The sequence below is a fragment of the Ovis aries genome, chromosome 1 (genome assembly GCF_016772045.2).
Source record: "Ovis aries strain OAR_USU_Benz2616 breed Rambouillet chromosome 1, ARS-UI_Ramb_v3.0, whole genome shotgun sequence".
Classification (NCBI taxonomy): domain Eukaryota; kingdom Metazoa; phylum Chordata; class Mammalia; order Artiodactyla; family Bovidae; genus Ovis; species Ovis aries.
Genome location: NC_056054.1, coordinates 98,307,900 through 98,323,227, shown reverse-complemented (window position 1 = coordinate 98,323,227; position 15,328 = coordinate 98,307,900). Strand labels below are relative to the sequence as shown.

General features: G+C 39.6%; 1 protein-coding gene across 7 annotated transcripts in view; it reads right to left on the bottom strand.

Moving 5' to 3' along the window:
• Positions 1-2,448: 2,448 nt before the first annotated feature.
• The window catches only part of CHD1L (chromodomain helicase DNA binding protein 1 like), a 71,936-nt gene continuing 59,056 nt past the window's right edge, over positions 2,449-15,328 (bottom strand). For 4 of the 7 annotated variants that reach the window (XM_012179755.4, XM_042253336.2, XM_012179761.4 and 1 more), the window contains 8 exons: positions 14,972-15,120; positions 14,077-14,240; positions 13,330-13,526; positions 11,835-11,933; positions 4,762-4,832; positions 4,541-4,655; positions 3,695-3,803; positions 2,449-2,806 (listed from right to left, as the gene is read on the bottom strand). In XM_012179755.4, coding sequence (XP_012035145.3) covers positions 2,740-2,806; positions 3,695-3,803; positions 4,541-4,655; positions 4,762-4,832; positions 11,835-11,933; positions 13,330-13,526; positions 14,077-14,240; positions 14,972-15,120 — 971 coding nt within the window. In that variant the 3' untranslated portion in view covers positions 2,449-2,739. Of the gene's footprint in view, positions 3,804-4,540; positions 4,656-4,761; positions 4,833-6,080; positions 9,500-11,834; positions 11,934-13,329; positions 13,527-14,076; positions 14,241-14,971; positions 15,121-15,328 lie in introns of those variants that run through there. The other 3 variants (XM_060413636.1, XM_060413637.1, XM_060413639.1) reach the window with 2 other exon arrangements.

Sequence of the window (15,328 nt, the reverse complement as noted above, 5' to 3'; positions counted from 1 at the left end):
AAAAAAAAAATCCAGATTGGAAAAGAAGAAGTAAAACTCTCACTGTTTGCACATGACATGATCCTCTACCTAGAAAACCCTAAAGACTCCACCAGAAAATAACTAGAGCTAATCAATGAATATAGTAAAGCTGGAGGATATAAAATTAACACAAAGAAATCCCTTGCATTCCTATACACTAACAATGAGAGAACAGAAAGAGAAATTAAGGAAACAATTCCATTTACCATTGCAACAAAAACAATAAAATACTTAGGAATAAACTACCTAAAGAAACAAAACACCTATATATAGAAAACTATAAAACACTGATGAAAGAAATCAAAGAGGACACAAATAGATGGAGAAATATACCATGTTCATGGACTGGAAGAATCAATATAGTGAAAATGAGTATACTACCCAAAGCAATCTATAGATTCAATGCAATCCCTATCAAGCTACTGATGGTATTTTTCAGAGAACGAGAACAAATTTCACAATTTGTATGGAAATACAAAAACCTCAAATAACCAAAGCAATCTTGAGAAAGAAGAACCAAACAGGAGAAATCAACCTGCCTGACTTCAGTCTCTACTGCAAAGCCACAGTCATCAAGACAGGATGGTACTGGCACAAAGACAGAAATATAGATCAATGGAACAAAACAGAAAGCCCAGAAATAAATCCACACACCTATGGACACCTTATCTTTGACAAAGGAAGCAAGAATATACAATGGAGAAAAGACAATCTCTTTAACAAGTGGTGCTGGGAAAACTGGTCTACCACTTGTAAAAGAATGAAACTAGATCAGTTTCTAACACCATACACAAAAATAAACTCAAAATGGATTAAAGACCTCAACGTAAGACCAGAAACTATAAAACTCCTAGAGGAAAACATAGGCAAAACACTCTCCAACATAAATCACAGCAGGATCCTCTATGACCCACCTCCCAGAGTAGTGGAAATAAAAGCAAAAATAAGCAAATGGGACCTAATTAAAATTAAAAGCTTTTGCACAATGAAGGAAACTATAAGCAAGGTGAAAAGACAGCCTTCAGGATGGGAGAAAACAGCAAACGAAGCAACTGACAAAGAATCAATCTGAAAAATACACAAGCAACTCCTGCAGCTCAATTCCAGAAAATTAAGTGACCCAATCAAAAAATGGGCCAAGGAACTAAACAGACAGTTCTCCAAAGAAGACATACAGATGGCTAACAAACACATGAAAAGATGCTCAACATCACTCATTATCAGAAAAATGCAAATCAAAACCACAGTGAGGTACCATCTCACACCAGTCAGAATGGCTGCTATCAAAAAGTCTACAAACAATGCTGGAGAGAGTGTGGAGAAAAAGGAACCCTCTTACACTGTTGGTGGGAATGCAAACTAGTACAGCCACTATGGAGAACAGTGTGGAGATTCCTTAAAAAACTGGGACTAGAACTGCCATACGACCTAGCAATCCCACTGCTGGGCATACACACCAAGGAAACCAGAATTGAAAGAGACAAGTGTACCCTAATCTTCATCGCATCACTGTTTACAATAGCCAGGACATGGAAGCAAACTAGATGTCCATCGGCAGACGAATGGATAAGAAAGCTGTGGTACACATACAGAAAGGAATATTACTCAGCTATTAAAAAGAATGCACTGGAATCAGTTCTAATGAGGTGGATGAAACTGGAGCCTATTATGCAGAGCAAAGTAAGTCAGAAAGAAACACATCAATACAGTATATTAACATATATATATATATAGACTTTAGAAAGATGGTAACAATGACCCTATATGCGAGACAGCAAAAGAGACACAGATGTAAAGAACTATGGTATCTCCTACAACTCCTTCTCTGGTGGTTCTCATCCCTCTGCCCTCTGCAGTCTGACATTTGCTGTCAGTTTTGTGCCACTTCCACAATTCCCTTCTTTTTATTTTTTTAAAATTTCTTTGTGCCAAGTGTTAGTTGAGGCACATGGGATCTTCCATCTTCATTGTGGCATACAAACTCTTAGTTGTAGCACGTGGGACCTGGTTCTCTGACAGGGATTGAACCCAAGCCCTCTGCATTGGGAGCGCAGCGTCTTAGCCAGTGGACCACTAGGGAAGTCCTCACAATCCCCTCATTTCTTGAAGCTGAACTGAATTTAATGCGAGGGGGAAAGGTGATTCTTGGTTTCTCTGAAGCCACATGTGTTCCTCTGGATCTGAATGCTGAACTGTATGAACAGAAGGCAGGAGGGACTCTGGTTGTCTGGATCAGCAATCTCTCTTCTCAGTCTTTCCCCTAGAGACCTGTCTTTCCAAGACACGAACTGACTGAAGATATTTCCTTCCCCCCAGAGCCAACCTGTTCTATTTCCCTTCTCCTTAATGCACTTACCTTTCTCACCATAAAGAAATCAAGTCTGAGAGGAAGAAAACTAGATTGAGGGGAAAGCAAGCAAAGAAACCTTTAGAGAGAGAAAGGGTATTTATTATTATACAAATAGCTATGCATACTGGGGCACTGGCAAACTGCCAAAGGATATTCCCAAATAACTTTTGCATAGCTGTATTACAGGTATTACACACCAGTAACACATTCAGGAGAACAAAAGTAGAATTCAGAAAACAGTCTCTCCGAGGCCTACCAGATCCTGATTCCTTGTTGAAATACTCTATTACAGTGGTTTTGAGCAACTAGCTTTTTTAGCTGGTTGCTGAAGGCTAGATCTGATGCTGAGCTGATTGTTAAGATACTAGCTATCCTGAGGATGAAGATGAGGCCTGTAGATGAAGGATGGCAGCCTTGCTTCTAGGAAAATAGTAGCTGAATAGGGCGGTCAAGGAATATTTTTCATCACTTTAAAATCGACTTTATTAAAACTATTAGTTCTTTAGTAATTACTGAAATAATCACTCCAGAGGCATATGCCTTAATTTCCTTTTACCATATAATAAATCTTTTCAATATTGTTAGTACTTATTACTGTAGAATTATGATGATATACTAAAACACTTCTGATACTGTCTGAATTGTGCAAATGTATAAAACCTAACTTCTCTGCTAAGGTTTTACAGTGATTTAAATAAACCCCCACCAAGTGAATTAATTTCAGTAATTAAGTAAAAGGAGGAAGTTTCTGTATAATTATAGCACTTAGTAAATTCAGCTTCTTCTAATAATTCTGGATTCAGTATTGTGGTTCAAACAATGCTAACTTACAGCAAGCAGATCACTGGAAGAAAATACTAGTCTAGTAAAACTAGATTATACCCTCACGGTCAAAATGAATTTCACACTGCTTAACAATACACTGAATTGGTTCAGAAATAAAATAGGTCACCTGTTTGCTTACTTATTTTAGTGAACAGAGTGAAGTTCTTAGAACTAGGCCCTGGTCTGTGGGCCTGAAGGATCTTCAGAGAAGTGATGTGAAACAGATTCAACATGAGAGCAAATGGCAATTGTTCAATTAATTCCCCTCTTCATGTATCTTTCAGCTGTTGGCATGTAGAAATGCTGGGGTGTGTTTATCTCCTTGGATATATACACGGTAGGAAATGCTTCTTAGTTTTTTCTCATTGAAGTGGAGGTAGAGTGAAAAACATGGCACAAGAGGACTTGGCCTTGGATTAAAAAATGACACCAGAAAAATGCAAGATGTTGTCCCCTCCTGAGCTGAAAGTGTACACCATTAGGATAATAAAAGGATACATGTAAGTTGGGATGCCTCTTGAAGCCAAGTGTTTCCGAATAAGTCGCTCAGTACCATACCAGTTAAAACCTTTCGTGGCATGTCCAATGCGTGGAAGATGGACACTTGCTGTTAAAAAAAAAAGTTCATGATGCCTTCATTCATCGAATTGACTAATGTGTATAAGATATACATAGGAGATGTAATGTATTCTGAGTCACTTTGTTGTTTCCAATGAACAAAATGTATATAATCTTGGTGAGTGCCACTCAAAGCATATGATTATTATATGAGGAGTGACTGTAACATGGGAAAACTAATTCTATAGAACATGAGGACCTACTTACAGGGTCTGGTAATAAGTGGGTACGATGGGAATTGAATATGACTGATGACTGAGATGTAATTTAAAAAGCAAAGATTCTTTAACAAGTCAATCAGTTTGACAAACTCTAAGACATGCTGGGTTTGGAAATAAAATTAAACTCAGGTCTTCTGGCAGAGAACTGTCTGCTAATGTAGACTGTGACTCTTTAAGAGGGGACAGGATAAAAAGCGTTTCCCAACAGCATCTGGCCAGTTTACCTCATCTCTGGTCCTCTGCTTCCTCGTCTGTAAAATCATGATACAAATACCCAGAGGATGCAGGTGGTCCAGAGACAAAGGATACAGAAGTGATCAAGAAAGGAAAAGGGCTTTGAGAATACAAGATGAGGAGAGCGTTACTTGTGTGGCCTCTCATACTGGGGCTTCCCTTCACCACACATATTGAATGGGATCTTGGCATTTCTCATCTCTCTTTAAAAATCACATCCTACGTTTGGAAACAAATTAATCTATTCCTGAGCACAAGTGGAAGGACTTACCTTTCCTCTTCTTTGCTGCTAAAAATATCTTCTTCAGGGCCTCTTCTAGGGCTGCCATCTTAATGCCAGACAGGACATTGGCGCGATCTCGGTGCTGAGCCACAATCAAGGCCAACTAGGAGGAACAATCATTTACTGAGTGGGAGCAGGGGCAGTTTCCGGAGGAGGTGATGGGAGTCAAAGTTTAGCTCCAATAAATTGATGTGGTTTTTTTCACTTACCAAATCTTGCCCTTCATTTCTTGACTCTTTATCGTCAATAGGAAATAAAAGGACACCTCCCAAACTCAAATCTGAGGTAAAACAAGAAGCAGCAACAGAAAGAACATAAAGTTCACAACAGAATGAGACCCCTGAGGAAGGGGTCTTCCAAACTCAAATCTGAGGTAAAACAAGAAGCAACAGAAAGAACATAAAGTTCACTACAGAATGAGGCCCCTGAGGAAGGGCTACTCTGAATCATCCCTATGCTGTGCCTTTTCCAAAGCTACTCAGGTATAGGTAACAGTGGTGCTCTGTCTTGTTCCTGATATATTAGAGGAAAAGTTTTCAGTTATGTGGAATATAATGCATACTGTGGGCTGCTTGTATATAGCTTTTGGCTCAGTGGTAAAAGAATCTGCCGGCAATGCAGAAGATGCACAGGAAACTGGGGTTTGATTCCTGGGTCAGGAAGATCCCCTAGAGAAGGGAATGGCAACCCACTCCAGAACACGACTTAGCAACTGAACAATGAAACAAAAAACATACTGAGGTATGTTCCTTCCATAACCAATCTGTAGAGGGTATGTCATCACGAATTTGTACTCTGTCAGATGCTGTCTCTACATCTATTGAGAGGATCAATTTTATCTTTCATTCTATTAATGTGATATATAATATTTATTGATTTGTGTATGTTGAACCATCCCTACATTGATTTGTATATGTTGAACCATCCCTACATTCCAGGGATAATTCCATGTGTGCAATCCTTTTAATAAGTTCCTGAATTTAATAAGTCCCTGCTAATATTTTATTGAGAATTTTTACATTGAAGTTATCAAAGATATTGGTCTATAGTTTTGTTTTCTTGTAGTGTCATCTGGCTTTGATACCAGGGTGAAACTGGCCTTGTAGAATGAGTTTGGAAAAGTTCCCTCCTCTTCAATTTTTTGGAAGAGTTTGAGAAGGACTGGCATTAATTCTTGAAATGTTTGGTAGAATCTGCCAGTGAAGCCATCTGGTCCTAAAGTTTCCTGTATTGGGAAGTTTTTAATTACTGAGTCAATCTCTTTGCTCATCACTGGCCTGTTCAGATTCTCTAGTTCTTACTGGCTCAGTCTTGACAGTTTATAGATTCCATAAACTTATCCACTTCTTCCAGGTTATCTAGTTTGTTGGTGTACAACTATCCATAATAGTCTCTTATGATTCTATGTATTTCTGTAGGGTCAGTTATAATTTCTTTTCTGGTTTTATTTGGGTCTTCTCTTTTTTATTCTCACTAAAGATTTATCAATTTTGTTTATCTTTTTGAAAACCTCTTAGTTCCATTAATCTTTTCTATTGTTTTTTCTGTTTCTATTTCATTTATTTCTCCTCTGAACTTGATTTCCTTCCTTCTGCTAGCTTTGGGCTTAATTTGTTTCTCTTTTCTATTTCCTTGAGGGCTCAGGTTAGGTTGATTATTTCTGATCTTTCTAATTTCTTGATATTGGCATTTATTGTGGTAAGCCTCCCTCTCAGAACTGTTTTTGCAGGGCCCCATAGGTTTTGGGATGTTGTCCTTCCATATTTTTTTTGAGATAATTCTTTGCTTTCCCTTTCGGTTTGTTCAGGAGTATACTGTTTAGTTTCCACATCTTACAGATTTTCCAGTTTTCCTCACTTTACTTCTAGTTTCATACCATTGTGAGCAGAAAAGATTACTTGGTATGATTTCAATTATCTTATTTTGCTAAGACCTGTTTTTTGCCCTATCATATGATCTATTCTTGAAAATGTTCCACGTGTATTTAGAAGAATTTATATTCTGCTGCTGTTGGATAGACTGTTCTATAGATACCTGTTAGGTCCATTTGATTTACTGTTTGGTTCAAGCCATCCTTTCCTTGTTCATTTTCCGTCTGGATGATTTATGTATTGCTGACAGTGGGGTACTGAAGTCCCCTATTATTGTTGTATTGTCTACTTCTCCCCTCATATGTATTAGTATTTGCTTAATATATTTAGGTGCACCATTGCTGGGTGCATATATATTTACACTTGTTACAACTTCTTGATGAATTGATCCCTTTATCATTATATAGTGACCTTCTTTGTCTCATTACCATTTTTGGCTTCAAGTCTATTTCTTGCAATATAAATATAACTACTTCTGCTTTCTTTTGGTTTCTACTTGCATGGAATATGTTTTTCCATCCCTTCACTTTGAGATATATAATTGGGTCTTGTTTTTTATCCATCTAGACACTCTGTGCCTTTTGACTGATGAATTCAATCAATTTACGTTTAAAGTAATTATATACAAGGACTTACTAATGCCACTGTGTGCATTCCAGTTGTTTTGTAATTCCACTGTTTCTTTTTCCCTCTGTTTCTGCCTAACTTTGTAAACTGATTATTTTCTACAGTGGTATGCTCTGATTCCCTTTTGTCTTTTGTGGATCTGATCTAGGTTTTTACTTTGTGGTTAATATGGGGCTTTACATGAAACATTTTATAGATAGAACAGTGTATTTTAGGAGGACAGCAACTTATATCCAATTGCCTGTAAAAGCTCCACCCTTTCACTCCTCCCTTTTATTATTATGCATGTCACAATTTACCTCTTTGTATGTTGTGTATTCATTAGCAATTTATAGTAGCGTAGTTACTTTTACTATTTTCCTTTAAGCTTTATATTATAGTTGAGTGGTTCACACACCATCTTAACACCAAGTTGGTTTTCTAAACCTTACTGTACATATTTTACCTTTACTAGTGTGTTGTATACTTTAACATGTGCTCATATCACTGATTAATGCCTTTTCATTTTGGCTTGAAGAACTCCTTTCAGCATTTCTTGCAAGGTAAGTCTAGTGGTGGTGAACTCCCTCAGCTTTTGTTTGCTGGGAAAGCCTTTATTTCTCCTTCATAGCTGAAAGATAATTTTGCTGTATAAAGTATTTTTGGTTGGCAATTTTGATCTTTCAACACTTCAAATATGTTATTCTACTCTCAGGACCTGTTTCTGCTAAGAAATCTGCTGATAATCAATTAAGGGTTCCTTTGCACATTATATTCTTTTTTTCCCTAGCTTCCTTTAAGATTTTTTTTTATCACTGAAAGTCTTGGAGAAGGTCGTTTAGCATTGCGATAACAGGGTGACCTATTAACTTCATGGACATGTATGTTTTGTCTTTCCCCAGGTTGGGAAGGCTCTCAGCTACTATTTCTTAAACTCTTTTTCCCCTTCTCCTTCTAGAAGTGTAATTATTCTGATCTGTGATTTCTTGATTCAGTCTCATAGCTTACGCAGGCTTACTTCACTCTTTAAATTTGTTATTTCAAAATTCCTATCTCCCACAAGTCACTTATTCTTTCTTCCATATGGTTTCCCCTGCTATGCATGCATGTTCAGTCATGTCTGACTCTTTGTGACCCCATGGACGTTAGCCCACCAGGCTCCTCGGTCCATGGGATTTTCCAGGCAAGAATGCTAGAATGGATTGCCATTTTCTACTCCAGAGAATCTTCCCAACCCAGGGGTTGAACCCACATCTCTTGCATCTTCTGCACTAGCAGGCGGGTTCTTTACCACTGCACTACCCGAGAAGCCTACCTCGTTCTCTACTGCAGTCTTCATCTCATCCACTGACTTCAGCTCTACAGTTTGTTTGGGTTTTTAAAATTTCAATCTCTTTGAAAAGAAGTCACTATGTTAACATATTTTATTCCTGATTTTATTGAGTTGCCTTTTTGAGTCTTTTTGTAATTCACTGAGTTTCTTCATAACTGCTATTCTGAATTCTTTGTCAGTTAGATCACAATATTCTGTGCCTTTGAGCATGGCTGCTGGAGAACTGTCATCTTCTTTCTGCGATGCCATATTTCCTGACTTCATATTCCTGGTACTTATGCACTGGTGCTTTTGCATTTGAAGTAGCAGATATATCCTTAACTCAGTGCTCATTACCTTCAGCAGCAGACAGGGTATTACATTATATAGTATTGGTATTATCTCAGTTTTTTCTGTATGTTTGTGCTCCACTCTTCTTGCTCTGTCTTGTGGCCAAATTTTTTTGTTTTTTTAATCAGGTGATTACATCTATTTATTTATTTATTTATTTTACTTTACAATACTGTATTGTGGCCAAATTTTTAAGCTTTTGTGTATTCTCTGATTTTTACAATTTACCAGGCTGGCTGGATACCTTTTTCCCAGAAGGTGGAGCTATAGCTCAAGTCTGTGGTTTCTTCCTTGCCTACGGAACATGACCTGTTTTGAATAGGATCCTGGTCTACCAGAGTTCACTTTAATGGATACACCAGGGAGCCTGCACAGGGAGCTGGCAGCAGAGCTGAGGGAAGGTGTGGGTTTAACACTTAGTGTGTTGGGATTGCCACACACCTGCAGGGAAATTTTCAGGTACTCTTGCATGAACTTTCTACTGAGCACGTGCCTTTCACACCATTTGAAATTTTTATCTGCCTCTTTCCCAATATCCTTCCCCCGCCCAGGTGGGGAGCTACCACCTTAGTACTCCAGATGCTGGCAGAGAGAAACAGGTTTTTCCAGCTGCGTTCCACCTGGTGATGGTAGCGGCCAGAAAAGTCAGCCCCTCGCAGTTTTCCTTGGCGGGCCAGGGTTGGTGCTGGGAAAAGTTCCCTGACCACCTGTGCTGCAAACAAACTCATATTTTCTCTGTTTTCTCCAATGATGTGCCAGATCTACCTTCAGGAAGGATGGCCTTCGGCAAGTTCCACGTGTGAGTACCTGCAAGGGCAACACTCACCTGTTTTTTGCCCTACTACAGTGAGAGGGGTCTAGGCAGATTCACACTCTGCTGGTTCTTGCCTGTATGGAGATTCATCTGTGTCTTACCAGTTACAGTGGTGGGTGAGACTCCTCCTGGGTCTTCTAAAAGACCCACCAAGGCACTTTTGTTCAGGTGGGGATGTCTAATCCGTGGGGTAAAAAGAGGGATTAAAAAGAGGAATGTCTTTCACTACCATGTCACCCCCTTCACTCCTGAATTTTTATGCTTTTCTACTTCAATGCTCCTCAAACACTGCCTACGGAATATTCCTGTAGGCACTGGAGAGTGAATGCAAAACCCAGAAGTATCTGGGCTGGGAGGGGGTGGGTCACTATGAACTTAAAATTCCTTTAGAAGAGTCTGATGTTTGTTTTAAATTATTCAAATACTGTATTCTACTATACATATTTGTACTTGTATATTTTCCTATCTCATCCAAATCAAATTCTCTAGAGAAATGTGTTAATTCTCTAATGTGAAATAGGCCTTGCATATTTCAGTTTGAACCTTTTGTCCTCTCAATCCATCCTGCATACCCCAATCTTTTTAAGTCATTCTAAAATACTAGGCTGGCCAAAAACTTTGTTCAGGTTTTTTCATATGATGGTATAGACAAACCTGAACAAACTTTTTGGCCAACCCAGTATTTGCTCTGCTATGTCATTCTTCTACCCAAATCTCCCATGTCTAGACACTGGATAAGGTCCTGCCTTAGAATGCCATCTCCCTGGACAAGTCATAAGTCATGTGCAGTCTTCTATAATGTGGTCCAAACTTCTCTTCTTTAAAACCTAACTTTATTCCTCAGCCTAAACTTTCTACTCTAGTCTGTCTAGCCTATACACCATTCCCCTAAAACATTCACTGTGTAACTACCTGGGTCATTCAATACCCCATACTGGGACTGGTGGGGTTACAGGAGACACAAAGAAGAATGAGATATGGTTATGGACTCTCCTACCCTTTCTCTCCACCTATTTAATCTCAACCCATCCTTCCAGGCCCAAGATAACTTTCACGACTTCCTTCAAGCCCACATTTCATCTACCCTGCTCTACCCTATTCCAGTTCTCCTTCAGAAAAGAGTGCACACTCCTATCTGTTTCCTTACTGACACCTTAACTCTGTGCTACCAGGTTTTACTTTTCACACTTTCTTCAAAATGCTCCAGGGTGATGTGACTGCCCTTGGGGGGCAGATGCAGTGGCCTTTTCCCAGTGCTCATCCTCACTTCAGTGACTGGCACTACAGACCACTTCTTGACACCTCTCCTCCCTTGTACCCCAAAACACTACATTGTCAAGGTTCTCTTATTTTTCTGACAATTCCTTCTTCCTTTTCCTAAATGGAGGTGTGTTCTCTGCCCTCCCATTTCTCCATCCTCTCTCCTTCAGGGTTTTAAACAAGGATCCAAATGGAGACTCCTCAGTCTGTATCTCTAGCTCCAGCCTCCCCTGAATTCTCTCCTTTTCAAACTGCCCAGTCAGTATCTAGATTGGGTTAATCATGGCAACACATATTAAACCCTGTAATGTATTTTAGTAGAAAGACTATTCACTCTAAGTCCTTACATCCCTTTCTACGTTAGAGAAGTGAGCAGAAAAACCAATCTCGAAGAAATCTGAAGAGCTCTTCTCTATTGGACAAGATCCTTTAACCTCTCAAGTTCCACAGGAAACAATCACAATAATCATTTAATCCTCTTGCCACTTTGTGATTTCCACACATAAAAGGAGGTGCCCAGCCCCTTCTCTCTGCCGAGAGAACACCATTCAGCCTTCGTTTTCCCAGACAGCTCTGCTTCTGTCTCCTGGGAGTGTTACACCCCAGTCTGTGCTAACTTCATAATACAATCTCCTTCCTCTCAGCACCCAGCTCCTGTTAGCCCTTCAGTGGTATGTCTGATTTCTCTCCCACTGGTGTCTGACATTTCCAGGAGATATTCCCTCAAGGAGATAAAGTGAACTGGGTAAACAATGAAATGAACTTCAAGCCAATACTTCAACACGCATGCAGGGACTGACATTTATCAAAATACCTACACATTCATTATCCTCATTATAGTCCCATGAGGTGGATGGAAAAAGTATTATTTTCAAATTACAAATGAGAAGACAGGTACAGAGAGGGGGAAGGGATTGCCTCAAAGTCACGTATCAACTAGCTTTAACTAATGACAGAATTCAGACTCCAACTAGCTCTTCTGACTCCTCATCTAGTGCTTTTTAATGCACCTAATGTCCTCTCCCTCTTATTCCATCCTTAACCCTTCTCTCTGCTTTGCTCACTTACCTTTCATTTTTCCAGCCAACTCATATCTTTTTCTTGGCTCAGCAGATCTTGTTTCCAGAGCTGTGAATAAACCACCTCTGCCCCAGCGGCCAGAGTCATCTGATAGGAGAAAAAGAAGATTTTCTTCTATAGGAGGCAAAATCCAGTCCACAATTGAAAAAAAAAAAAAAAGGTATGCCAAGTATCCTTGATTTTTCAAAGGGCAGAAAAGACTATCTAATCTCCAAGCGTATATACACTGGACTTGTCAAGTATGTTTAGGTTTTCTGGAATATACCTGGCCATCATAACAGAAAAGCATCAAAAGAATCAGTGTTCTGAAAGAGCAGAAGCTCTGTAGTCCTTCTGTAATTCCTGGAAGATGGCTAAGGAAGGATGTACAGTGGGTGTAAAACCAGAAGGAGTTGAAGCATTGGTAACACAACAGCTTACAACTCCCATTTCATAGGTAAGAAAGTGGAAAGGTTAAATGACTTATTCAAGCTGGCACTAACACAGCTGGTTAATACTCTGTATTGTCACTCATTCGATCATACTATAAATATTCCTCAGGATTACATGTCAAGAACTCTTTTATGCTCTAGGGTTACACCAGTCAGGGGACAGGGGAAATCTCTGCTCCCATGAAGTTTACTTTCTAGTTCAGTGAAAGCGTGAAAATGAAGTGTTAGTCACTTAGTCGTGTGCAACTCTTTGCAGTCTCTTGGACTGTAGCCCATCAGGATCCTCTGTCCATGGAATTCTTCAGGCAAGAATACTAGAATGGGTTGCCATTCCAGGGGATCTTCCTGACCCAGGGATTGAACCCAAGTCTCCTGCATTCCAGGTAGATTCTTTACAGTCTGGGCCACCAGGGAAGCCCAGTTCAATGAAACACCACATGATATATTATGTATATATCTGCTTGTTTCATTGTTTGTTCATTCAATGAAACAAACAAGCAAATACATACATAGTATGTCACATGGTGATCTGTCATCAAGTAAAATAAGGTAAGAAAGTAAATAGAGAAAAACAGGGGTGAGTACGGGGTATGGGAAGTCAGGGGAGACCTCTCGCTGAGATGTAGACATCTGAACAATGCTTTATGTGGCTAAGTGGGGAAAGAGCATTCCAGGAAGAGGAACTTGCCTGGAAAAATAAAAGTGCAAAGCTCATGAGGGAACAACATGTTTGGAGTTTCGCTTTTTCTCAAAGGATTTATTTGGCTTACAGATGTAGCCTCTGTGTATTCTCTTAAAAAGTTTGGGCAGGGAACAAGGCAGATATTATCCCATTACACAGATAAGGGAATTGAGGCCTGGAGAAGTTGTATTTGACTCTTACCTTTCCTCTTTACCTGGTTGAGCAACCCTAGTCTCCTGGTTCTAAAGTTCACACTCTTTTTGACCACACAAGGCTGCCCTAAGTCCAGTAATCACCCCTAAGACAGGGCTCTGCCTTGTCTGCCCAAGTTCTTAGCACCTTAAGGATTGAAGCCCCCACTTCTACCTACCTACGCAGTGCACAATGACAGCATCCTCCGCCCCAGCCTGGGGGTGGGTGACGTCACCGCTTACATATCTGATGGAGGTTGAGTCTGGGTCCTCATACTCCAGTTGGGCAGAGCTCTCATCTTCCCCGTCCTCTGGTTCACTCTCCTCGGAAGGCAGGCAGAAGGACTGGTAATTGTTGGACTCCCACCAGGCCATCCTTCGAGAAACCAGAGGGGAGAGGAATTAACTGGGCCTATCACCATTTCCCTCAAAGCATATCCTGGGCCGCGATTCACAAACGGTGAGTGCCAAGTGGAGATGCAATTAGAAACTCACCCTGTCCTTCTGCCTGTTTGTAAATAAACAAGAAGCCTTACTGATTAGCCTAACTGCCTCCTGACTATACTTCAAAAATGAGTAGCCACCAGATGTCACTGTTTTTAAGAACATGTGACTAAAAGGGACTGTTCAAGTTAACTACTCTTGTCAGACAGCTGCAATCAAGTCCTAAAATGTTCTCGCTTCAGCTGAATGCATCTTCTCTGCCTGAGGTACTTGGGACTGTTCTCTTAAGTAGATGGACTGCTAAGGTGAAAGTTCAATCTTTATTAAAAGTATTCTATTACCAGTGGGAACTACCAGCATTACAGACACTTTCTGCAGTTTTAAAGTGATGTTTGACCGTGGGCTCACTATGTAGTAGTGATCCCTTTACCAACTGTGACCCTCAGCTTTATTAATAACACCATCAAATAACACACACGCACTTTTTCTTATGTTCTGCTTCTTCCTTCTTCTTCCTCTTCTCCTCTAACAGTCTCTTTCTCTTGGCCGCTGCTTCTTCTCTTCTCTTCCTTCTGTCCTCCAGTTCTTCTGGGCTCAAAATTCGCTTCCTTTTGGTGGACCCCTCCACAAGGCCTGGGATGGGAACCTGTAGGAAGAACAAGCTTCATAACCAGGGGTACCAGGGTCTACTTGTTCCTTCATGAGTCTCAGTCATCACATTGACCAATGTGCTCAATATTTCACACTATTTCACCATGGGTGGTGGGAAGTGCTGGCAAGATACTTCAGTTTACACATCTGGCAGGCATGGTAACCAGGATACTATGCTCTAAACTCAACCAAAGCACTGGCATGTCAGTATAGCAATATGTCATTTTGATTAATTTCATTAGGAATAAGATACTTCAGAAAATAACTTGTTTTTTAATTGAAAGGATGCCATTTTAGGTTTAACTAATTTTAATGGAAATATTCCTTAATGTATTTTATTATTCAGTCTTAAACAATATTCCAACATCATGATCACCTTAACAATAACTAGCATTTAATGTATACACACTAACTGCTAAATGCTATGGACATTACAGACATCGTTTATGATTGCCATCCATCCTTAATGACATAGGTCATGACTGTCAGCAGCAGGGTATGGTGTTTTGATGTAAGACAGTGATCCCTTCAAGGGTGGCTTACTATCACTTGCATTAATGGGAAAATATAACCTCCTTGTTATTATTTTTATGCCATCTTCTTATACTTTTTTTCAACAAATAGTTACATTCTTATTTCTTAACAAATCATTCTCAGCATCACTTTCTGTTCATTGTTATTGAAACTTTGGAAGAATTTATCCTCACATAAATTAACAGTTCTTACACTGCCTTTATTTCGGAGTAACCGGCCCTCTTGACTAGTCTTCTCCAAAAGGGTTTTCTGAAGATTCACCAGTTGCTCAAATGATTCTCTGTCTTCTTTACTAGGCTCTTTAGAATAATCTTTACCTTCAAATAAGTACATGTGGTTTTCTAAAAACATAAAACACACAGAGAAATGTCAGATACTAAAGAAAACTAGATTGATTCTAGTCAAAGCAATAAGGAGGGTGAACAAGATAATGGCCTGTATTCTAAATGGGCCAAGAACAGCTTGTGATGAAGGTACTGGAATTCCCATCCCACTAATGCTGATGGCTTTGGGATCCATCTGGGGATTTCATATATTTACTTTATAAAG